The 24,878-nt window shown below is 38.4% G+C and overlaps 2 protein-coding genes across 2 annotated transcripts in view; one reads left to right on the top strand and one right to left on the bottom strand.

Annotated features, from left to right (window-relative positions):
• MED12L (mediator complex subunit 12L) overlaps positions 1 to 24,878 on the bottom strand; it is a 320,736-nt gene that overhangs the window by 174,761 nt on the left and 121,097 nt on the right. The window lies entirely within an intron of this gene.
• P2RY14 (purinergic receptor P2Y14) lies at positions 607 to 24,361 on the top strand. Its single transcript, XM_063098462.1, has 3 exons — positions 607 to 712; positions 18,216 to 18,321; positions 23,036 to 24,361. The coding sequence occupies exon 3, from the start codon at positions 23,060 to 23,062 to the stop codon at positions 24,074 to 24,076; it is 1,017 nt and encodes a 338-aa protein (XP_062954532.1). The 5' UTR covers positions 607 to 712; positions 18,216 to 18,321; positions 23,036 to 23,059; the 3' UTR covers positions 24,077 to 24,361.

Here is a 24,878-nt window from a genome sequence, read left to right as displayed (position 1 = left end):
AGGGTGAGGCCAGGAAAGTAAGTCACCCACGTTCCAAAGGAGACAATCTTGGGATCCTTTCAATGTCTCTTCTCTTTCGATAACTATCTTGCCCTGCACTGATCAAGTCTCTCAGGTTAACACCTACTTGCATGGCCTTCCTGCTTCCTCCCCTGGTACTGAAAGTGGGAAATGTGCAGGTATGTTTTACTCTCAAATATTTTTCAGTTTTACAACAAGTTTCAAGGAGTTAGTTGAACCCATGTGAATTACAACTTGAAAATACTTCGCAATAAATACAGAAGCTATTATTACAACAGTTTCATGGATAAGTCACAACTCAGCATGGGAAAAACCTATCCTCCCCCTGCTGGAGCTCTCACTTGCTGGGTCTCTCTCTCTCCATACCTGGTTTCATACTATTTACTATTTGGTCAGGCCTTGATAATTTATAACACTAAGCAAATCCAAATCAGATACATGCACATATTAGAGCTGGGCTCCAAAGAACACTGGACATCTGTAGCACTTGACATTCAAGCATTTGGCAAGATGTCAACATTTCAGAAAGCACTTTAAATGTTTTGGTTTTCAGAGCTAATGCAGCATTTCCCACTGGTCCACACCAGCAGTCCAACCAGAAAGCAGAGTCTATTTCCTTCAACGCCAGATGTTATATTCAGTTGCTGATCCAATCTTGCCTACAGAGATCAGAAAAGACTGGAAAAAAATGGTAAGTAAGAAAATTCCATCCAATGCAGAGTATATTTAAAGTATATTCATGATTCCAATGTAAAATAGTTTTTTGTGCTCTTGACTTCCTAAATTCTTTTTTTTAATGAATAGAGTGACAGATTTAGGGTAAGATTTGACTTTTCCAAATTCAAAAAATAAACTAAGTCCAGTAAATTTTCTCTGTAAATATTCTTTTTTAATTTGATGAAGCTCAATTTTCTTCCATGGGGCTCGTATATTAGGCATTAGGAAATTCCTATCTTAAAAAATGTGTAAACCTTTTATAGGACAGCACTGTGTGTATGTGGATAGTAAGTTAAAAATGAGTATTTGATAATGGTAAAGTGGATCAGTATAGCTGATTATGATATAATCCTCAGAGCAAAGGCAGTCCAATAAATAGTTAAAATGCTCAAGAAAGAAAAGAAAAAAACAGAAGGTTCAGTTTAAGAACACAAAAGACCACAACCCCACAAAAACTGAAACCAAACATGAAGTACTTCATGCAAGGAAGCTCTTAAAGTCTTCCCAGAAACAAATGCCTGAGCTACTGGTATCGACTTAATGGTGAGCCACAATTTATTTTTAAACAAAACAACTAGAAATTAAGTAGGTCTCAGAGTTACTATTTTTTTATTAATGTCTTAGGTCTTGATTTTCATTTCCTTGATTTGTAACTTCTTATTTCTTCCTCTGAGATTTAACAAATATTTAAATATCAAGCATTCATAGTGTTTTTAGTTTTAACCTGTGGGTGGCAAGGACAAAAAAGTATAACTTGTAAAATTTATTCTATTGTTTTTCTAGATATTACATAGTAAATTCCATGAAATCTTGGCTAATAGATAATTTTAAAACTTAATTCATGCTTACAATCCACTCCAACTTATTTCCCAGCCCCCTGCCCCCCAAAAAACAAATTTTTTTTTAAAAAGAGCCTCATTTTCTGGAGAAGTTATAAGAACATTGCAACTGAGGGAAGAGAGAGCTTTAGAGAATAATTTATAAACCTCACCCCCCCACACACTGAAAAATTTTATAAACCACTAAATTTAGTATTTTTAAAAAACTGTGACTGTTCTGTACAAATGGCTCTCTAAATGGAGAGAACACAAGCTCTTAAGATTCTCCAGTTCATTTTCACATCTACCAACTTTCTTGCCAGTATTCTCCACTTCAAGCATTCACAAAAGGAAAAACAAAACAAAATATATCCCCAGTTAATATAATTAAAATAAGATTAGCACTTGCAACTCCCATCCCTGTTGCAGCCAACGCTCCACATCAGCCCCACCCATCACAGGGGAAGACACTTCACTGCCTTTAGTGCTTCCTCAACACAAAACACTTCACAGGCTGCTTGGAATCAACACATGGAATCAAGACAGCCTAAGAAAGAAAACTCAGAGCAAAAGTTTGTTTTGAAAAACATAACCAAAATCTAAGCTATTTTCTGCTTTTTGCCATATCCCCTTTCATATTGATAAAGATTTTTTTATCATCAATTTGTCATTTTACTAATAACTTTTAAATGTATTAGCATTAATTATATGAAATTGTCATTTTTTTAGGTTAAAGATGTCAAATATCAGCGATTTTATGACTCAACCTAATTAAAAAGAGACGTAGTCTCAAAAAGCAACCCCAGAGGTCAAGGGGTAAGGAGAAAACCACTAATGATATTTTACATAATTTTTATATGATCATGAGATCCAAGACTTCTAGTTAGCAATCCCAAGTTACTAAAACTCCCATGGGTACCCTACTCCATTCTTAAAGCCTTTACAGAGCTACTGTCACTTCGCTGCGTGTTTCCAGCAACCAAATGACAGTGGGAAAGGACTTCTATTACTGAGTCTGTTTCACTGATTAGGAAACGGGTCCACAGAGGTTCAGTGACTCAAACAAGATCACATAGCTAAAAAAGGCCAAGGATGGGACTTAAAGAAAAAAGGGATCTGGCTCCTTCACCTACCCTCTCCCTTGTCTCTGACCTAAGGAGAGGACCATGTCTGTTAAAAATCGTGATTTATATATAAATACAAGTTGGAGATGCAAGAGTATGTATGACTGGTTGGCTCCTTGACAGCTGTTTACATAACAACAGCAATAATCACATTGTACAAAACAGTCAATATTATTGGGACTAAGATTTTATAGAGACCATCTGGCATAGTGGAAAAAGGAGGATCTTAGCAGATGAACAGCTGTGACCTTGAGCTACAAGTTGTCGTTTTGTTTTTTAGCTTTCACCTCTTTGACTCTTCCTCCTCTGTCCCATTAACTGTAAAAAACAATGATATCGCCCCAAAGAGCTGCAGGAATACTAAATGAGACATGCTAGTACAGGGCACAGAGCAGCCCTTCAATAAAAATGTAATTCCCTTCCCATCTCTGCTAATAACTTATTAAGTTAGAGGTAGTCCTGACAAGAGTAAAATCCCACAGGAAATTGTTGTAAACTGAGATGCAGGGGACACAAAAAGAATCACAAAAATAAGGGGAAATAAAACCTCTCCCAATTTGCCTGCTATCACTGCCACAGAAAACTGGGCATCGTGCCAGTACACAGGTAGTGAGCATCTATCAACATATGTCCCCTGAGTACCTACTGCCATAAGTGACCTACACTTTAAACAATTATACCACTCCTTCCTGGCCTGAAAGCTAGAAAACCTGAACTCCTAGGTCAGGGCCTGTGAGCCGCACAGGTGGTAGCAATGTACAAAAAGAGGTAGGAGAAAGACAAGAGGGATGTTATTATAGTCTGCCTCCCGGATCTGTGGTTCCCCATGCGCAGATTCAACAAATCACAGCTCAAAAATATTCAGGAAAACAACACATACGCCCACTAAAGAATAATAATACAACAATTAAAAATAATACAAATCAAAACCAATACAATATAACAACTAATTACATAGCATTCACATTGTGTTAGGTATCATAAGTAATCTAGAGGTGGTTTAAAGTACACGGGAGATGTAGGTTATACAGAAACGATATGCCATTTTCATTTAAGGACTCGAGCATCTGAGGATTTTGGTATCCACTGGGGTCCTGGAATCCCCACAGATACTTAGGGATGGCTGTATTTGCTTGATTCACATGTTTGGTGGGTGGATGGATAACCAAACAACCTTACAAAAAGGTCAAGAAGAAAGTGAAGTGAAAGTTATCTGGCATGTATGAGTTACGATGATGGGCTGTGAAGTTTTACATATTTTTTAATCTACCTACTCTTCATAAAAGTCTAGTGTCTTCTTTGGTACTTACAGATGTCCAGTACAGTACAGATAAAGGGCTTAACTGTTAAAACAAGCAAATCGACCCCCCCTACCCCCAACCACCAAAAAAAACCCCTCTTATTAGGGAATACAGTTAAATATGTTATAGCCAGGAACTCTCAAATTTTTGGTCTCAGGATCCCTCTCACTCTTAGAAATTACTGAGGACCCCAAAGAGCTTTTGTTTGTGTGCATTATATCTATGCATATCCACTATACTAGAGATTAAAACTGTGAAACTTACATGGTCAAGGGTTCAGATCCCCATGCCTGCCAGCCACCAAAAAAATAAATAAAATTGTGAAAGTTATAAACTATCCATCTAATTTTAAAATACCATATGTTAATATAAATAACATATTTCTATGAAAAATAACCATATATTTTTTAAATTTTTATGTATAAATATGGCATTATTCTACGTTTTTGCAAATCTCTTACACATCTGACCTAGAGAAGATAGCTGGATTCTCATATTCCAACATTGTTTTGGTTAATGTACATTGAAGAAAATCCAGTCTCATACAGATAATAATAAAGAAAGAAAGGACTATTTTAATAGCATTCTGGACTTTCTTTGATACCACACCAAAACGTAGTAAGCGGTGGTTTCTTAAAGCATGACTGCAGTGTCAAATCCAAAATCTGAATATTTTATACTTTGTTACACTGAAATCTTTGGTCTGTCTGGATTTTTGAATAGATCTTTTACCCATGCTTGATTTTATAACATCATACAAAATCATTAAAAGATTACATACGGTTTAAAAATCATAATTTGATACACATGTATATCATACAACATGCACACATGCTTAGGAATACATATAAATGTGCAAAACTGTATACAACAGGAAAAGGAAATACTCAAAACAAGATTTGGGTCATGTGAAATGAAGGAAGCCAAGGAGGTGGCATGGGAGTGGGAAAATAGACCATTCAGTTCCATGTAGCTGCTTATTGTCTTTTGGAGAATATACATTCATGCCGAACTTTGTAAATGCAGACACTATTCATTGTACAGTATCAAAAAATCATATTAAAATTGCCACCGATCTGTTTCAGTATTGGAATGCTGTGAAATTCAACAAAGGCAAATACAAGTTTTCCGAAATTCTGTTTTTCGTTTGAAAGCTTGAACTTGATTATTGTCAACAAATGTTCATTTTTGACAAAATATGTGTCAAATACCCAAGTCTGAATTACTATAGTTTGTGTGCCATTCTGTCAAGTAAAAATGATGTTCCATGAAAAAAGCATCTAATTCAAGGCAACTTAATCACACTAGTGTTCTTTCCTCTAGACAATACATGTGACAAAAGTATTTTACACAAAATTCCTATTTTTGTCACACAAAGTATTAAAAAGACACATACATAAAAGTTAAGATTCAATAAAGTTAATAATTTGTATTGCTTGCTTTCTCAAGGATGTTTCTAAGTAAAATTGCTCTTTCTTTTCTTGTTTAAGATTGCATGGCAATAAGGAATACAATAGCAGAGGAGAGTTGGGTGCTCTGCAGTGATTTGTGCTAAGGCACCGGCACACCACGGCTTCTGCACCATCACTGCACATGTCAGCACAATGAAAAAGGCAAATAACATCGCAGTACTCTTATGAAATGGGTTTGACCTAATGGTCCCCCCAAAGGGTGTCAGAAAACCCCACAGTTCCACAGACCACATTTTGAGAACCACTCTTCTAGACTATGAGATACAAAAAGTTTTCTTGAGATACAAAAAGCACTAATTAGAAAAAAAAAAAAAAGACAATTTGACTCTTAAAATTGGGCAAAATATAACTTTAAAAATGAAAAAGACAATTTATAGTCTAGGAGGCCTATATACAGCACACACACCCACCAAAGAGGGTACCAACAATATTCACAGAATTCCCATAAATCAGGAAGAGCCCAAACAACCCAACTAAAAAATAAGCAAAAGATGTGACAAACCATTTCATTAAAATGGCCAGTGATCATATGAAGACACGCCCATGTCATTAATTGATCATGGAAATGCAAAGCAAGACCACAAAGTAGTAACATTTCATAACCAAAAATTTAAAAATCTGTAAAGATAAAATGTTAGAGAGGATTTAAGTCCATGGGATTATCACACATTATTGCTAGGCATATAAAATGGTGCAACCACTTTGGGAAATAATTTGGAATTATCCCTTAAAGTTTAGTATTCATATATTCTATGACTCAGCAATTTAATTCCTAGGTTTATACCCACAAGAAACTCTTTCACGTATCCATCAATAGGCAACAAGAATATACATTTCAGCATGATTCACAAGGACAGAAACCTGGAAACATCCCAAATATAAGAAATTCAATGAATAAACTGTGGTATGATGACAATTCAGAATGCTATACAGTAGTCAAAACAAATGAATTACAGCAACACGTAATAACATGGATGATATGTGTATAAAATACATTTAAAATCAGATTTTACATATTTATATACGTTAGTATGATATATACAAAATCATTAAAAGATTACATATGGTTTAAAAATCATAATTTCATACACAGTATATACATACAACATGCACATACACACTTTTAGGAATACATATAGATGTACAAAACTGTATACAACAGGAAAATGAAAGACTCAAAACAAGATTTGGGTCATGTGAAATGAAGGCAGCCAAGAAGGTGGCATGGGAGTGGGAAAATAGACCATTCAGTTACATGTAGCTGCTTATTGTCAAGATTTTGGCTTTTATTTTAGTGATGGAATTTGAGGGTGATTATTAACACCATTAAGAATACCAAAATAAATTTTTAAGAAGTCAACCTTGCTTGAATATTGCATGATAAGAATGAGCCATGGATCAAGGATTATGATTATTCCAATTTTATAATCCAAAGACCAAAAAACAATATTTACATATTTTAACCTTTTATGCACATAGAAAGTGACAGTTCAGAATAGAAGGACATATTTTAAAACCCATAAGTCCTGAACAGACTCATCACTTAACATTTAAAACAATCAGTTAAGGAAATCAAGTCCTTAATTTGACCCAAGTTGTATAAATAAATTCATTCATAAGTTCAATTCATATTCACTGAGCTTCTACTATATAGCAGGCAATATTATAGGTCCCCCTAACTCAGCAGTGAACCAGAGAAATAAGTTCTGTTCTCACAAAGGTTCTGCCAGGCACTAGACTACAGAAGGTTCTTACCTTTAAGGGAGGTTGAATGTAGGAATGGAGAGAGAGGAGAGAAAATAAGTTGAAAAATAAATAATACTATATTAAACAATGGAGAGAGATAAGAAAAGACAAATCCGGTGAGAGGCCGGAGAATGCTAGGCAGGGATGTAGTTGCATTACACACTGTGAACAGGGAAGGCCTCCCTGAAAAGGTGACATCTTAACAGACACCAGCATGACACAGCCACACAAAGGTGCCAGAGATAGACAATCACAGGCAGAGGCCAGGGCTCCAAGCACTTCTGCGCCAGTAAGTTTGTTTTAGATTTTTATACAATCGGACTTCAACCCCACCATGGTGACAGTGTGAAAGCAAATTCACCTCGGCATTCCCACTTCTCCTTTGTGGTGCTTGACAAAACTCAGCTGGTTACCCTTGCAGGACCCTTCCTATGGCACCACCAGTTTACAAAGGTCCAGAAGCCCTTCATGATTTACTGGGACAGAGAAAAAAACAGGTACTTTCTCAGAGTTCTGCCAGGCGCTAGACTACAGAAAAGCTCAAATGAGTAGCTAGGAAGTTAAGCTTTTGCTTTTTGTTTTGAATTTTTCTTCCGCTGGACCTAAATGCCTAAGGAGCTCAATAATCTACATCTACAGTGAATATCTGTTTACTTGCCAAAGGCACCAAGTAATTGCTGCCCTGCTTTCTCCACACCCTCCCCCTGCACAAACACACCTGCACTTTTGCCACAAGCTAATCATGTCAGTGATATTCAAGAGATAGGAGAAACCTCACTGGCGCTTTTGCAGCTACAGGCTAGACAGATGCATACAACAGGCAAGAGTCACACAGCTGAGGGGGGTTCAGCTACCCACCAGAAAAGCAATGGTGTCCCCCAGTTGAGAACTTGGGAAGAAGGTCAGTGACAGTCCAAGTTATGCAGACATTACTTCTGCCAGGCTTCTCCCAGTCACCTACTAGAGGGGAGGCTACCACCAAAATAGGAAGGTACAGGACAGATGCTACAGTCATTGAGGCTTGGAAGACCTGGGTCCCAGGCATAGGTGCTCTGGCCACCATCTCTGGGAACTTGCTCACCCACTGAGCTCCCTTCATCTGCTTTCTTCCTGTGTAAAATAAGAAATTTATGCAACACCTACTATAACCCTTTTGCTGGGTTAGGTGAAAATATAAAGCTCTCTCCCCACACAGTAGAACAGACACGTTAGTAAAAACAAGTATTTTTAAAAGGATGCAATATTCCCTATTGGTTAAGGCTGTAGAATAGCAAAGATCCAGATTCAAATCTCAGTTCTACAAGAGACTTCAAAAAGCTCATGGAAAAACAGAATTAAAAGATAACGCAAATCTTTCCATGAACTTTTCAAAGTGCCCTCATACTAGCTGCAATACCTTGGACAATTTATTCAAGCTCTCTACACTCCGGTTTCCTCAACCATTAAAACGGGGGTAACTTCTATCTTGTCAGGACTGCTAGAGGTTCTAAAAGTTGTAGCTGCAGTTCGTTCATTTTCACTGCTGCATAAAATTTCACTGAATAAATAATGGATTCTCACCCATTCTCCTGTCAGTAATAAATTGGGCAATTTCCACATTTTTGCTATTACAAACAGCACTTCCATGAGCATTTATTCCTGTGTGTGTTTCCCGATACGCACCCATAAGAATTTTCTAGAGCATATCCCTAGGAGTTAAAATTCTCGGCAAAGAGGTGAGTGAATATTCATCTTTACCAAATACTTACAGTTCCTTTAGCAAACTGATTAAGTTTAGAAACATAATGCTGAGTAGGGGATTTTTTTTTAAAGTCCTGGAGGACTGCACACATCATGAATGATTTTCACAAAGGAATGTATGTACATATGGATGCAAATCACCTGTTTTAAAAGGTAGGAAATGAAAAACAAAAATTCAGGGCAGTGCTACCTCTGGGTAGAGGAAGGCAGATGGGTGTGGGGAGGAAAAGGAATGAGGTGCAAGAGTACTGGCAGCGTTCTCGCTCTCAAGGTGGCACTGGGTTCTTTGTGTTGTGCTTTAGCTTATGTTACATAAAGTTTTTCAAAGCATCAAAGATTCCACTGAAAAGAAAAACTACTTTCAAAAGCAATGAGCATGATCTCTATCTGGTGCCAGCAAAGCTCCCAGCGAGCAGCAGTTACTGGCACCAAGTGCGAGGACCGGCAAGGCACAGGGCAGCCTGGTGTGGCGTCACTAACTTGGCCGTTGTGAGAGCACTTCCCTGTGAGGTGAGGCAGCCCGCTCCTCAACATTCAAAGCTACCTGTGACCCAGGTCTGCAGAGACTGGAGGTGGCAGGCAGGGAGAAGAGGCTGCTTGGATGCCAGATCCACCAGCCTCGGCTCCAAGAGCAGGAATGACGTCAGTGATTTTCACTGCTTTATCCCCAACATTAAGCATGCTGCCGAGTAACAGGTGCAAAGAAGTATTTGATAGATGAAAGAAAAACGTTGTTTCACAGATGATGGTTTTAGAGAATGCTTTAAATAAAAATTACTTCGGCTTAGAAGAGTAAGTAGAAAGAGAAAAGAAGATGGCAGAGAACAGAACAAGGAATACCAATTTGAATGATGAGCAGAGGATCCCCAAAGGTGACTGAGAAGGAAAGGGAAAGAAAATAGCAAGAAGTCTTGGAGACTGTTCCTGTGCATTTGTTATGTGTCAGGCACTGAGCTCAGGACCCTTCCCTTAAAACTAATGTACATATAATACATACACGTATGTATACAAGTATCTATACATAAATGTATGCATATATACTGTAATATATGTTAGCAAAAAAAGTATATGTATATACAAGTATATATACACACACATACACTTTGTTTTCTTTTACTGAACCATTTTGAAAATAAGTTGCAGGCAATCATAACCCTTCCTTCCTAAATACTTCAATATGCATCTCTGAAAAAAAAATTCTCCTGTTTAATCAGACTATTAATATTCCTGGGAAGATTAATATTAATTTGGTAATATAATTTAATGCCGAGTCTGTATTCAGATTTATACAATTGTCCCAAAATAATTTCTATAGCTACTTCTCAGAAATCAACGATCATGACTCATTCTGTACATTACTTCTCCTTGGCCTCTTTTAATCTGCCCCCTCCCATCCCATCACGTTTGTTTTTCACGACATTAATTTTTTTTTAAGAGTCTAGGCTGGTGGTTTTATAGAATGTTCCACATTCTGAGCTTGTCCGATCACTCATCCATAAGAGGCTTTTTGATACGGTATTGCATAGCTATGCGCTGTACATCTAACTGCATCACATCAGGAGGCACAAAACGTCAGGTTACCCCATTTTTGGTTAAGTTTGATCATTCAGTGAACACCAAATATCCCTGCTGTAGAGATACAATGTTTTTGGGGTTTTTTTTATTACTGTAAATGATATGGGAGTCTGTTTTCAGACTAGAAGATTCTGTTCTCCCACAAACTTTTACCCAATGGCTTTTGGCAGTTACTGAAGATTGGTGTCCAGATAAACTGTCACACTGAGTTTGCAAAATGGTGACTTCCTAACTGCATCATTCCTTCTACCTTTATTAGCTGACATTCTTCTGTAAACAAGAACTTTCCCATGTTCGTACTCCCTTTTTAAATTTGCATTTTTAATATCACTATAGACTCCTGAATTTGGTTTTTCAACGTATTTTCATTACTATCATTCTTGTTAATGCCCAGACTGTACCAAATTGAGAAGTGCCTTCAAGCCAGTTTCCTTTTCTAGCATTTCCCCATTGGTTCTGAGCACTTCCTGGTTTTCTGCTTACAAGCTGTCTCAACTCACCTCATATTTTTTCTGTCCTATTTGAAATCAGTCATTTCTCCAAGGAGCCCTGGTTCCCTTTAGCAAGCAATGATACTTATAAACAGGATGTGCTTACTGATACTGAGGTATCACTACTTCTCTATCTGCAGAGGTTTGGAAACAGTTTGAGCAAGTTTTTTTACTAGGGTGTCATGAGTTCTGGACCTACAGATTTTTTACTTTGTTTTATAAAGGACTCTGAATGGGTTTATAGCTTTAAGGGAAGTAGCCTCTAGACAGAGAGAGATACTGAAAATACAAAGAAGAAAAACAAAAACATTCACAGAAACATTAGAAGGAGTAGATATAGGCTGTATCCAAAAAAAAAAAAAAAAAAAAAAGTAAAACATAACTGGTCCTGGCCTATTTCACATGGTCCAAGAAAATCACAAGCATAAAACTGCTTCCATGTAGTGCATGGAATAGAAGTGCTTGTTATTATCAGATTTTTAAAAAAAATATATACAGACATTATATCTGCAGCAATAATGAAATGACTTCCAATAGCTCCCATGGGGCATGGAAAGACGTAGGACGATTTTCTTGTAGCATACTTGACTGACTGCTATTGAAATCCATCGGAAAGATGAAATAATCACAAATGGAATGGGCTGAAAAGGACACAATCCCAACCTGGGGTCCCAGGACTCATAAAAATTGAAAGTGTGATTTCAAATGCACCCTGAGCATCATCTTTAAGCTGCATAAAAAACGCATTTTCACACTTAAGTCCTAAGGAGTTTGAAATGAATATAGTTGCTCCATTGCCGCATGTGTGCTTAATAAAATACAAATTAATTTTAGAATTACTCAATTCATATGATATCGTCCCAATATATTTTTTAAAAATCAAAGACTACAGATCCCATCAATAGGGACTGGTACACAAAATAAGGAGGAAGTACATAAAACTGTGGGTTAAAAAATGCACGGGAATCTCTTCTTTACAGTATTTTCACTCCCACTTAATGTCCTGGATATTTATATTCATCTCCTTTGGCTATATAAGCCTGAGTCTTGAACAAACATACAGGTGGTTGACATTCAGCTAAGTGTTAAAGCCGTTGCTTTCTCAGAAATGGAAATCTGTTCTCTACCCCCACAGCAAAGAAATATCCATTAATGGCCTAAGCCTCATAACTGAACATCAGAGTACTGCTTGCCTAATTGAGAAATGCAAACACCATCCCAGTGAGGCAAAAAGAGGTCAAAAACTCATTTCCTTGCCTGGCCCCAGGGAATAAAGCCCTGTATTCCAAAACAATGCTGCAGAAGAACAGGCTGGAAAAAATTCAGGAATCTAGGCAGCTTAACCTAGTTCCAGACAGAGAAAGGAATCAGTTCCCAAAACTCTGAAGGCAGGAATTATTCAGAGTTTTGTGACACTGTCATCAGACATTAGGCTTGCGTGGACTGCTGACATGCTCTGGACTTCATGCATACTCCCCATCACCAAGGGCCACTTCCCATGACCAGAATGGATGGGCCGTCAGAAGCAAAACCTCCCCCAATATGTCCCCGGAGCAAGCACTGCTGGGCCACATGCCCGAGGAAGCTCAGAGCACCCTGCAAAGGGTCTCCCGTGCTTCCCACAGCGCTATGTATCAGTACAGAAGAACTTTAACCTAAATAAATGTAGAGAAGTAGGGGAAACTGGGTGGCAGCCTGACCTAGAAGCAGCACTAGGAGACTTAAAGTCCCAGAGGCATTTGCTCGTTCTGCTGTCAGCTGACTCATGCACTGCCAGGCACCAAGTATTTGATTCCTATAGGAACAGGAACCCTATGAGGTTCCTGCTACTTCCTCGTTTTAGAGATACACAGAGGCACTCAGTAACTATCACAATATCACAGCTCTTAAGAAAGTGAGCCTTCTAACCAAGGCCCGCTGACATGCATGCTTTTAATCATTTGGCTGCACTGTCTGCCCCCCATTTCAACAGAGCAGTAAATAAAACCCAGTTCATATTCTTAGACTTCAGCATATGGATTACTAATTGCTGATGAGTAATTCAATATTTAGTTAAGGTTTGGCACCAACAAGAGAGCTAAATTCTCTTCCTGTATCGGAATGATACCAAATAAACATACCATTAAAGGGCTATTCCAATAGTTCTCAACTTGAGAACATTTAGAAATGTCTAGAGACATTTCTAGTTGTCATAAGTCATGGGGTGCTACTGGCACATAGTGGGACAGAGGCCAGGGATGCTGCTAAGCATCCAACAACATACATATACACAAAAACATCAACAGTGCCTGGCGGAGAAATCCTGGAATATTCCAAAAATTACAGGTGAATAATTACCACAAATCCATCCTGACTATCCACATGCAATTCCTGGTGTGGAGGCTAGTGATGGTTGGCCATTCTCATGACCCCAAAGATTGGCATGCAAAGGACCACACAGGTCATGAGGGGTACACACCACACCTCACCCTCCGCTAGCAGCTCCCGAGATCTGCTTACACCACCACAAGACAGTGCAGACATATCTGAGTTCTTAGATGTGCCAGATGTGCCGGACATGCACTTTGCTACAATTCTGCTAAAAGTGTTTTTGGGTTTTTTGGGGGGTTTTTTTGTCTTTTTGTGACCGGCCATACCATGCTCAGCCAGTGAGCACACCAGCCATCCTTATATAGGATCTGAACCCGCGTTGGGAGCACTGCTGCGCTCCCAGCACCGCACTCTCCCGAGTGCACCACAGGGTCGGCCCTGCTAAAAGTGTTTTGAGGGAAGTGGTTGGAATAAAAGGTTAATGCTAGGTTTGGACATTGTCAGTTTATTATTCATATCTATCCAGCTCCCATTCTCACATATAATCATGGGTTGTCTGTATTTGTACCAGAAATTCAGATTTTTAATCTTCATGAGTTTTAGGGTTTGTGAATAGGAAGGCCAGGAGGCTGCTAAGAAAGAGCTGAGTTTATGCTTTGGAGGAAGAAGAGGTTCTTAGGTATCTGCAGTTCAGCCTAAGACGAGCATGCAGGTATTTCTAAATTGAGAGCTCATTAGCACAGACCCTCCAAGTATGTGACCATGGCATTCACCCGATCATACGTTACATTAATGCATGCTTGTCACTGCTACATTCTAACAGAAGGTAAAGTCAGGGGGCCAGAGTGGCCAGGAGTTAGGAGGATCATGTTAGGCTTGGTCAAGAGCTCACATCTCCTGCCAGAGAAGACTAGCCAAAGCTGAGAAGCAGCATCAAACAGAGCCCTCCTCGCGCCAGAGACCCCAAGGGATCCATGTGTTCCATCTAAACCACATGCAACAGATCTGTGTTTCTCTCTGCAAAAGTCTCCCCACCATTTACAGGTTAATGTTATTTATTTCAATCACCATTATCAGTGGTTCGATTCTATACCTCTCCTTGGACATCAGTGCAGGAGATAGAAAGTTGAGTCAAAATCAAAGTCAGAAACATGTTCATTTTAGACACTCTGGAAACAGGCAGATAAAAGGAGGTTCTCTATACTGTGGTGCCTGGAGGATAACTGGAGAAACTGAAGGCATCCAGACCTTGCAGAACCTTAAAACCCAGACCAAATAAATGGCATATACACTCACAAATATATATCCACGCACATGCCTTTCCTGAAAAAAAAAACACTGGCTAAGTGACTCCTAAAGGTGAGACTCCAGCAAAATGCTGAAGGGCCTGTACATGCTCGTGCTTATACTCACACAAAACACGTTGCCTCCATAATCTCTCAGGAGTAAGGGAACACTGGCTTAGAGTCAAACAGTTTGAATACCATCTAGCCATGTGTGAGCTGCCCTATTTGCCTTTGATGAATTCCTTAATCACTTTAAGTATCAGATTCCTTGTTTGTAAAATGGTAGTAATAATAACAGCAATAGGCAAGGCTCTCTCACTTTACCCCAAAAGCTCAGGCAATCCATGTCCCTCCTCTGTGCTACCATCTCACATGTCTTGATGCCTTGATAGCCCTCTCTGCCCAAAACCTCCTCCCTCCCCTTCTTTGCTTGGCTAAAGCCAACTCATTTGTCAATTTTCATTATCATATACTCCAGAAAGGTTGCTCTGATAACACCATTCCTGAAGCTGGATATGTGTTCCCATGCTTCCTACTCCAGTGGTAGCCCTTGTCACACCCTTAAGTACCACTCTGTTTAGCCTCCCTCTAGACTAGAAACTTCCTGAGAGTTCCCTGGTGTATTCCCACAGTGCCTGGCAACATGCTCTGATGGATTTAGTGAGCAAATGAACAAAAGGTCTTGGTAAAGGAAAAAGGATCAGGGATATACGAGAGCCAGGGGCTATAATGTACCTAAGGAACAGATTTAAACAAGGGGAAATCAATAATATCAAATTCTGCAAAGAAGTCAGGAAACAGGACAACTGAGAAAAAGACAAGTCTTGGAAATTAGATCCCTGGCAGCTTCTGAAAACTATGGTGAGTGCTGAACATTAAATGTTCAGGATGATGAAAAAAGATGAGGGGCAGGGGGTTCCCTTCTTCTGTATGAAGGAAAAGAGTGAGATCCCCACTGACTGAGCATGGAGAGGGCACAGCCCAGACAGGGGCATTGGGAAGAACGGAACAGGGATAAGACAGCCACTGAGAGAATTTGAGAGAGCTGCTATGGCTTGAATGTCTCCAAAACTCAGGCTGAAATTTAACTGCCATTGTAATGGTATTAAGGCATAGGACCTTTAAGAGGTGAACCTCATGAATGGATTAATGCCATTATCACAGGAGAGGGTTAGTTATCACGGGAGCATGGCCCCATTTTCCTCACTGTCTTACATGCTCTCCTACTCTCCAGACATGTGATTGCACAGCAAGAAGGCCCTCACCAGATGCAGCCCCTCAATCTTGAACCTCCCAGTCTCCAGATATGTGAGCCAAATACATCTCTCTTCTTTGAAAACTACCCAGTCTACGGTATTCTGTTATAACTGCAGAAAACAGACTAACACAGGAGCCAAACAGAAGGAGGATTTTGGATTTCTGAGAAACAAGTGGGGGTGGTGGGGGGGAAGCAGTTACAGAAAAAGAATTTTCTGTGAAATCAACAGGCATGCTTATAATGACTTCCTCCTGGACAGGTCTATGTCCTAGAAGCAGAGGACATTGTTTACCCAACCCTAAGGAGTCACAACATTGGGAGAGAGAGACAGGGCCAAAAGTCAAGGAGCTCTGAAATATCCAGCTCACCATGGAATGAGAAAGGCTAGCAGCCTGATGACACACTTAGAATTAAATAATACTATTAAATAATATAAAATATTTTTAAAATATAAAATGTTATAAAGCATTTAATGACATAAAATGTTATAACATACATAACACAATATTGAATAAGCAGCCCACACATACATTCCCTGGAAACTATGCAGGCTATCACATATTGATACCAAAAAAAAAAAAAAAGTTACACATCAGTGCACAGGAGATTAAAAACAGTAGTAAGAAAATAGCTTTAGTAAGTTTAGAAAGGTACACAATGACTACACACATCTATACTATTCTCTATTGATATAATAATCAGCTAGAAAATACTAAAAGGTCTCATACTAAGAGGTCTGGGTCACCATGGATTAAAGCTGTCTTTCCAGTCTGGACTGGAAAGAGGGAGAAGGAAATATCAGGATGTTTCCTTTATGAGAACTGAACAAAGAACAGGAAGAAAACTGCTCATCATATGTGGGTACTGATAAAAGGGTGATTTGATAGCAATTATGAACTATTTCAAACATACAAAAATAAAAATGCAGAAACTAATGTTACTAATACCAATACACCAGTCACCAATGGTAATAGATAGTTACAGTAGTCATATTTGATTCAGAACTTAAGACATAAAATATCAGATCCAGCTAAAGTCCAACCACCCTTCCCCATTCCTGGCTCCTCCTCCCCTCCCAAGAAACAAGCAACATTCTCAATTCCAAGTATATCATTCCCAACCAGCACATATTCAGTACTGACGGGATCGTATACATTATTGCTCCACAGAGAACTTACCCTCTTTGTTTTGTTTCTAAAGAGAATCTCATAATCTTTTAGAAATATTCTAGATAAGTTTAAAATGATTGTTATCACTTGCTCTCCGGTAGGTTTCTATAAAATATCTTTTACATTTCCAAGACACAAGGATGAGGTGATTGTAATGAAACCTGTAATAAATAAACTCTGGAGAAACTCTTAGATTTCACAGCCATCTATCTAAAGTGTAACTTTTTCCTGTCTGGAGTCCCAACTACAGGAAAGAAAAACAAGTTTTCCACCCTCCTCACCATTTACTAAACGTCTCCCGTGTACAGGATGTGGGGGAAAATAAAAAGAAACGCTACGCAAAGAGCAGTCCTTGGACCACCAACTTATCACACCAAACTCCAGACCTATGGAATTTCAGTCCTCATTTTAGCAAGATCCCCAGATGATATGTATGTACACTAAAGTTTAAGAAGCACTGGTCTAAACAATTCAAAAAGGTGACAACCTAGACCAAGGCAGAACCAAACCCACCCCCCATTCTGCTAACTTATCCTCTTCCTATTAGACAATATGATTTTCCGGAGTTATCTCTGCAAAGCACCACACGTAAGTCTCATTAGACCAGTGGTTAACAACTGAGGGCAATTTTGTCCCCCAGAGGACATTTGGCAATGTCTGGAAACATTTTTGACTGTCACAACTTGGGGGGGATGGTGCTATTGGCATCCAGTAGGCAGAAGTCACGAATGTTGCTAAACATCCTAAATGCAGAGAAAAACCCCAACAACAAAAAAGTATAAGGCCCAAAATGTCAATAGGGTAAAGTTTTTTTTAAAAAAAGAAACCCAAATAAAACCTTTAATTTCCTGGCTAAAATGATCAATTGTTAAATTCAGTAATTTAATGAACTGTTTTGAACACCCTTATTCATAGGGCAAAAATATAAACCAATACTCAAAAACATTTCATGCCCAACATTCTCAAACAAATAATTTATAAGTTTCCCACAAGAGTTGCCAACCAAATCAATAATCATCAATATTGACAACCAAGAGAATGTACAGTAAAACAACACCAAATGCACATGTTGAAATATTTCACAATTATACAAGCAGAATGAAATAAGTACAGGTAAATCTCTCCCATAAAAACAATCCGGTATTCATTTAACTTAATTAACTCTTCATTTTTCTCCTGCAATACAGGCTCCTTAGTGAAGAAATACTCTTGCCACTTTAAGATGACAAGCACTCACCAGGCAAAATTACTTCATTGAAAGGAGACCTCATCTTACACAAAAAAATTTAAAAGGTAATTTTTAAAAACCCTATTATCAAGGGCTTTGTTAATTTCATCAAAATGCTATAAAGGAATAATTTCTCTTCTTCAGAGAAAGTAGAATTACATATGACACAATTAGAATGGTGCAAGGTGGTCCACACATGAGAGAAAAATGGGTCACAGTGTACAATTACACAGAAGATGAGCAATGAACTCAGCCGACCTAAGCATGTTTGTATTAAGATGAATGTATGTCTGGAGTGAGCATGGCTTTGCACAGCCCTGTATCAATTAAATTCTGTCTACAGATCGAGCCCTGAGGTTACATGTAACACTGGACAACTGAAAACACTTCATGCGGCACGATACTAACACCTTCCCTTACACTGAGGGACAAGTGCACCCACTATCTAGGTGATACTGAGTCTTTGGCATCGACATTCTTTCTAGCTATGTTTAAAAAAAAAAAAAAAAGATTTGAAGAAAGCAGTCTGCATGATGAGCCCATTATACCTTATCAACTGCCTGGGCCTCATAAATCCCATTCTGCCGCATTCTTTATCTATGTTACCAAAGGCTTCAAAGTGATGGTAAATAAAGGCTAAAACATTTCATACCATTTCATTCTCATTCTTCTGGATTTGTGAAACAAGGAACAGTTTCACCTAAGACAAGCTGAAGCCTTACAATATGAAGTATCCCTTTTAAAAAAATTTAGCCACATATAGAACTCTTTCTTAAATGTAATCTCAAGAATTTAGCGAGCATTGTTTATGTTCTAAAGCCTCAAAGTTAACATAATGACCACATTTTTCTTTTTTATGGCCACTTCCACTACAGAAATTCAAGGATAACACCGTAAGCAACTATCATAGGCAGGGTTCCCCAAACACGGACGCCACAAACTGGCTCACCAGAATGCCCAGTGTTTCAGCTGATCATCACCCAGCAGGCCTTTTCACCTTCTATTACTTTGTCTGTTGCCTGTCTCTCATCTTCAATGGGCTGGTACAAGCTGGCTGGGAGGAGTCAATCAACTGAGAGCCTGGGCTGGGGAAGGGAACATTGTCAGGCCATACCAAGAGATTCTTCGTTTTGTTTTTTAATTTGGTTTTGATTTACTTTTGCATTATTATATAATATCAGCATCAATGTGACTATTTCCTTCATTTGAGAGATGATTTCAAGTTTCAGTAGGCCCCTTTATCAGGACATTAAATCATCTCTACACTAAAAGGTAAGAAAAGAAGACTAGGCAGATATTACAATAATGATACATGAGTTTTTTTTTATGATCTCATCCTGTTTTTCATCTAATATATATTCCTGCCTTTTATTCTTAATATATAATTGCCCTCGCCTTAAGATAGTTCCTTTGTTGTATAACTGAATCTCTGAATATCTCTGAATCTGGTCTGATCTGCCCTATCAACGCGGCTGCCACACTCTGAGACACCTTAACCCACAGGACAGAATGCCCTTACCATCTACACCATTGCTTTAAAAAAAAGCAATACTTAAGAGCTCAAAAATTACAGCCAAGAGTATCCTAGAACTTATCTTGGGCTCATTACTCATTTAGAGTACTGCTTTAAAATGAAGAAGTTTGCCTTGGCATGAGCCTCTGCTGTATCGAACCAAACAGTATGGCACAGGCAGCAGAGAGAACCCAAGCAGCAGGTCTCAAATCCTTCCACCCTAAAACATATCCTCACCTGCGATTGCTTCACAACTGTCAAAACAGCAAGAAAGCATCTGGGAAAAAGACCCAAGCAGACCATGAGGGATCACTCCATTTCAGAAGGCGGGGAAGGAGAAGGCAATGGTGTGTATCACACGGGTGTTACGTGCAGACTCTCAGCACTTTGAGAAACCTGCGGGCAGGGTTCTGAACATGCAGCATCAGGCCACAAGCAGACACACTGCCACTCAAAAATATAGATGTCACAAGACTCTGAGAAAACAACTTTATACAGGTTTTATAAGGAAAGGGATTGTGTCTCATTATCATTTCTGGGAAATTCTTCACTATACAATTATATATTACATAGTTAATATTTATCTTCTTCAAAATAACATCTACAATTCTTTACTTTGTATTTTAAACTCAAGTGAATGCCACACATACTGAATGCTGACCGTGAGAGGTGCAGCACAGTGACCGAGGGGGTTGTGTGCCTGCACTGGGACAGCAGATTAGACCTGGGGTCATACAGCCATGTGCATTCTCTCAAGCTCTGTGAGACTGGCTTTTACACAAAAATCCATCTGTCAGGAGACAGGGCAAATTATTTCCTAGACACAGACTCTCTGTCACAGTGGACAGTTAAAAATGGAAAATGTGCTTCCGCTCACTTATCATGTGATACAACACAGGGTTATTTGTGAAAAGGCCACAGAAGACCTACAAAGACACCATCGAATACAAACCCACAAAGCCCAGAGCCGAGCCCACGGAGGCCAGAGGGGAAGAGAAGGGACAGGTGCTGATAAAAGGCTTCATGGAGAAAGTTATCTGGGGTCATTTTTCCTTCCACAGTATGTCCATAGACTGGCAAAATTAAGTGGCTATAAATATTTCTAGTTTTGTCATATGGCATAAATGAAGGAAAAATTACAGAAGATAATCCTTATGTAGGAAGTAGCACACAAGTCTGCATGGATACGATTTGTTCTGTGGAATGCATCAGAATTTCATAGTCCACACTTCCAAATTCCCCTTCCTCACACTTTCTTAATTTTACTGACATAGCTGGTTACTCACTGTGTATAAACAGGCACCGGAAATAGAAAGATAAAAAAGATACATTCTCTGACCTCACAGAACCCACTGTCCTCCACAAACTCTGTCCCATGATCCCTGACTAGACGTAAAAATCTGAAGAGCAGAGATTCATTCCCATTTTGTATTCCCAGATTGCATATTCATTTATTTTACAAATATTTTAACTAGTGTTCTAAATATTATGCTAGGAACACAATGGTAAAAAATGACACGGTCTCTCTCTTCTGGAGGAACTTACAGTAGTGAAAGAAGCACAACAAGAAGAGCTGGAGAGAAGAGTGTTGTAATGGGAAAAATACAGAATTACAAAATTCCAAGCACACACAAAGGGATCCCACGCTCGACCCACCCCGGCTGAGCTTGGGACGGTGAGGCTTCCTAACGAAAGTGACATCCAAGCTGAGACCACAAGAATGAAGAGAAGTCAGCCAGCTATGAAGATAGTGATAGTCAAACAGTTTTTCACAAAAAGAAAGTTTGTACAGAGGCCCAAAATGAGGGGAATAATGTAATTAAAAGGAGAAAGAGGGCTCAGGATGGAAGGAACTCTTTGCTGGGGATGGAGGAAGCAGGGATCTGGAGGCTCACGTGAAAGAGTTAGGACTTTATCCTGACAGCAAGGACAGACTACTGAAGGACACTGGCATTACTCAAATACAAGGGGTCTTTGAAAAGTTCATGGAAGGATTCATACTATCTTTTAATTCTTCCACAAACTTTTTGAACTACCCTCAAACAACATGGATAGTAAACATTTGCTTCCATGCATCAAATAACCTTTTGAATAAGTTCTAATCTTCCCTCTGCCCTAAATCAGTATTTCTGACAACAGTGAAGAATATACAGGATCCCGTAACAAAACAAAGTTCTGGGTGAATACCTAGCACAGCATAACCCAATAAAAACATAATTGAGCAACATACGTAATTTTAAATTCTCTTATTAAAAAGTAAGATTAATAATATATTTTATTTAATGGAATATTTCTAAAATATTATCATTTCAACATGTAATCAATGTTAAAAACACTGAGATATTTTACATTCTTCTTTGGGACAGGTGTACGTCTACAAAAGCCAGTGTGCATTTTACACATACAACACATCTCAATCTGGACTGCCCACATCTCAAGAGTTCAGTAGCCACATATGGCTAGTGGTTACCATACTGGACAGTGCAGATCTAGAACGTACATTGGGAAGCATTTCTTGGACTTTTTACAGTACTTTCATCATTTATTTATTTGTTTTTTCTAATTTATAAAAATAATGCAAGTCAGTTTTTCAACGAAATAAAAAAAAAAAACAGGAAAACTCAATTTTGAAAAGGTACCCATAATTCCATAACAAAAATACCAGTTAACATTGATTGTGTATGTTTGTAGGACACTGTCCTATGTCCAGAATACATGGAAGGTAGGCTTTCAAAAAAGTAAGGTCTCAACAGCTCTTTAAAAAACATGTAAACATTAGGAGTCATTTTTATGAATCCATTAAAATTTATCTTTTAGGGGAAAAACTCACATTTCCAACACAGGTAAAAATCTAATATCTTAAACAGAATTCTGAAAAAAATAAAACATTAACTCTGCTTTTACAGTTGTTACTTTTAAACCAATATTAAATGATTAATTCCCAGAACTTTGGATTTCTATAGGGAAACAATATCATTTTAGGGAAACACTGGTCTCCATACTACCTAACTGTTTTCAAATTTCCCAGCTTCTCCAATTTATCTTTATTGACATTCACTGGCTCCACTCTTCCCTTTTTATTCTGACAGAAAGAAAAGAAAGGAAGAAATGGAGGGAGGGAGGGACACCCTAACTTATTAAAGTAAAAAATTAGTTTCAAGAACTTGGTAGGTTTGACTGTATTCTCTGTCCCTCCTTTTACTACTTGGCAAATGACCTGGAGGCCAGAAGTGACCTTTGAGTGACTAGTTCCCATGTCTTTGCAGGCCTGCGCCTTCAGAAGTTGCAGAATGACCAATATAACCACTAGACAACCTCCAGCTGAGCCTTGCTCCCGGAACCCCCTGATCATTCAGCAAATCATTCCTGTACTATACTTTGTGGTCTTCATCGCGGGGATCCTACTCAATGGAGTGTCAGGATGGATATTCTTTTACGTGCCCAGCTCCAAGAGTTTCATTGTCTATCTCAAGAACATTGTTGTTGCTGACTTTCTGATGTGCCTGACTTTTCCTTTCAAGATCCTTGGCGACTCAGGCCTGGGCCCCTGGCAGTTGAATGTGTTTGTTTGTAGGGTCTCCGCCGTGCTCTTCTATGTCAACATGTACGTCAGCATTGTCTTCTTTGGGCTCATCAGCTTTGACAGATATTATAAAATCGTAAAGCCTCTTTTGACTTCTTTCATCCAGTCAGTGAGTTACAGCAAACTTCTATCAGTGATAGTATGGGTGCTCCTGCTCCTTCTCGCTATTCCAAACATTATTCTGACCAACCAGAGTGTTAGGGAGGTTACGAGAATAAAATGTATGGAACTTAAAAACGAATTGGGACGTAAGTGGCACAAAGCATCAAACTACATCTTTGTGGGCACTTTCTGGATTGTGTTTCTTTTGCTTATCATCTTCTATACAGCTATCACAAGGAAAATCTTTAAGTCTCACCTTAAGTCCAGAAGGAATTCCAGTTCAGTCAAAAAGAAATCTAGCCGCAACATATTCAGCATTGTGTTTGTATTTTTTGTCTGTTTCATACCTTACCACATTGCCAGAATTCCCTACACACAGAGTCAAATGGATGCTCATTACAGCTGCCAGTCAAAAGAAATCTTGCTCTATGTGAAAGAATTCACTCTGCTACTATCTGCTGCAAATGTATGTCTGGACCCCATTATTTATTTCTTTCTGTGCCAGCCATTTAGAGAAACCTTATGTAAGAAACTGCATATCCCATTAAAAGCTCTGAATGACCTAGACACTTCCAAATCCAAAAGGGGAAATACAATAAATGAAAGCACAGATACTCTTTGAATTCACAGCTCCTTTCAAATAAAGTCTATGTATGCATGTTGACATCTTCAGTTACATGATAAGAGGAATAAACCCACACCATACCCTAACCAACTGAGCTAACTGGCCAGTGTGCTAAGAGGAATGATTAAGAAACAGGCCCATAATAAGTGTCATCTCTAGCACTGCCATCCAATTTAGAACCATAACAAATGTAAGTTTCAATGCTTTTTTGTAACATCAAAGAAAATACACATCAGCAGAGTTCACAAAATGAACTTTGTTTTTCTCATTAATAAAAAGAAAAAAATAATACATACAATTATTCAATCCTATCCTATCAAAACAGTAAGTTTAAATTTAAAATCATTAATCTGGCCAGTTAATGTAGAACTTTATTTTTTAACTTTCTTAGAAAAAAAATTTTTTTTATTTTACTTCTCAATATACATTGTAGTTGATTTTCATATCCCTTTGCCCGTTAATGTAGAACTTTAAATAGTAAATAAAGAAAATAGGAAGCAATCAAAGACAATTCACTTGGGCATCTTCTTTCTACAAACACGAGAATTAAGTTAGTAAGTTTTGTGATTTTTTTCAGTGGGGTCCTTAAATGTCAACTTAAAAGCAGGCACAGTTTGATAATGGGCTAGAAGCTTGTTTGTAGTGAAAAAGTCAAGTTTTCTCTCATCTGAAGAAGCAGAATAAGCAGGCACCCTGTAAATCACTTAAGAAACCCCTTACTGATTTAACTCAGGGTATTTCAATGGAAAAGAGATACAAATTACATACTTTGTAATAAAAATGTAATGTTTTCCTGATA

Source organism: Cynocephalus volans, chromosome 1 (genome assembly GCF_027409185.1).
Source record: "Cynocephalus volans isolate mCynVol1 chromosome 1, mCynVol1.pri, whole genome shotgun sequence".
NCBI classification, from domain to species: domain Eukaryota; kingdom Metazoa; phylum Chordata; class Mammalia; order Dermoptera; family Cynocephalidae; genus Cynocephalus; species Cynocephalus volans.
The sequence above is the reverse complement of the archived record's forward strand: the minus strand, read 5'-3'. Positions and strand labels throughout refer to the sequence as shown.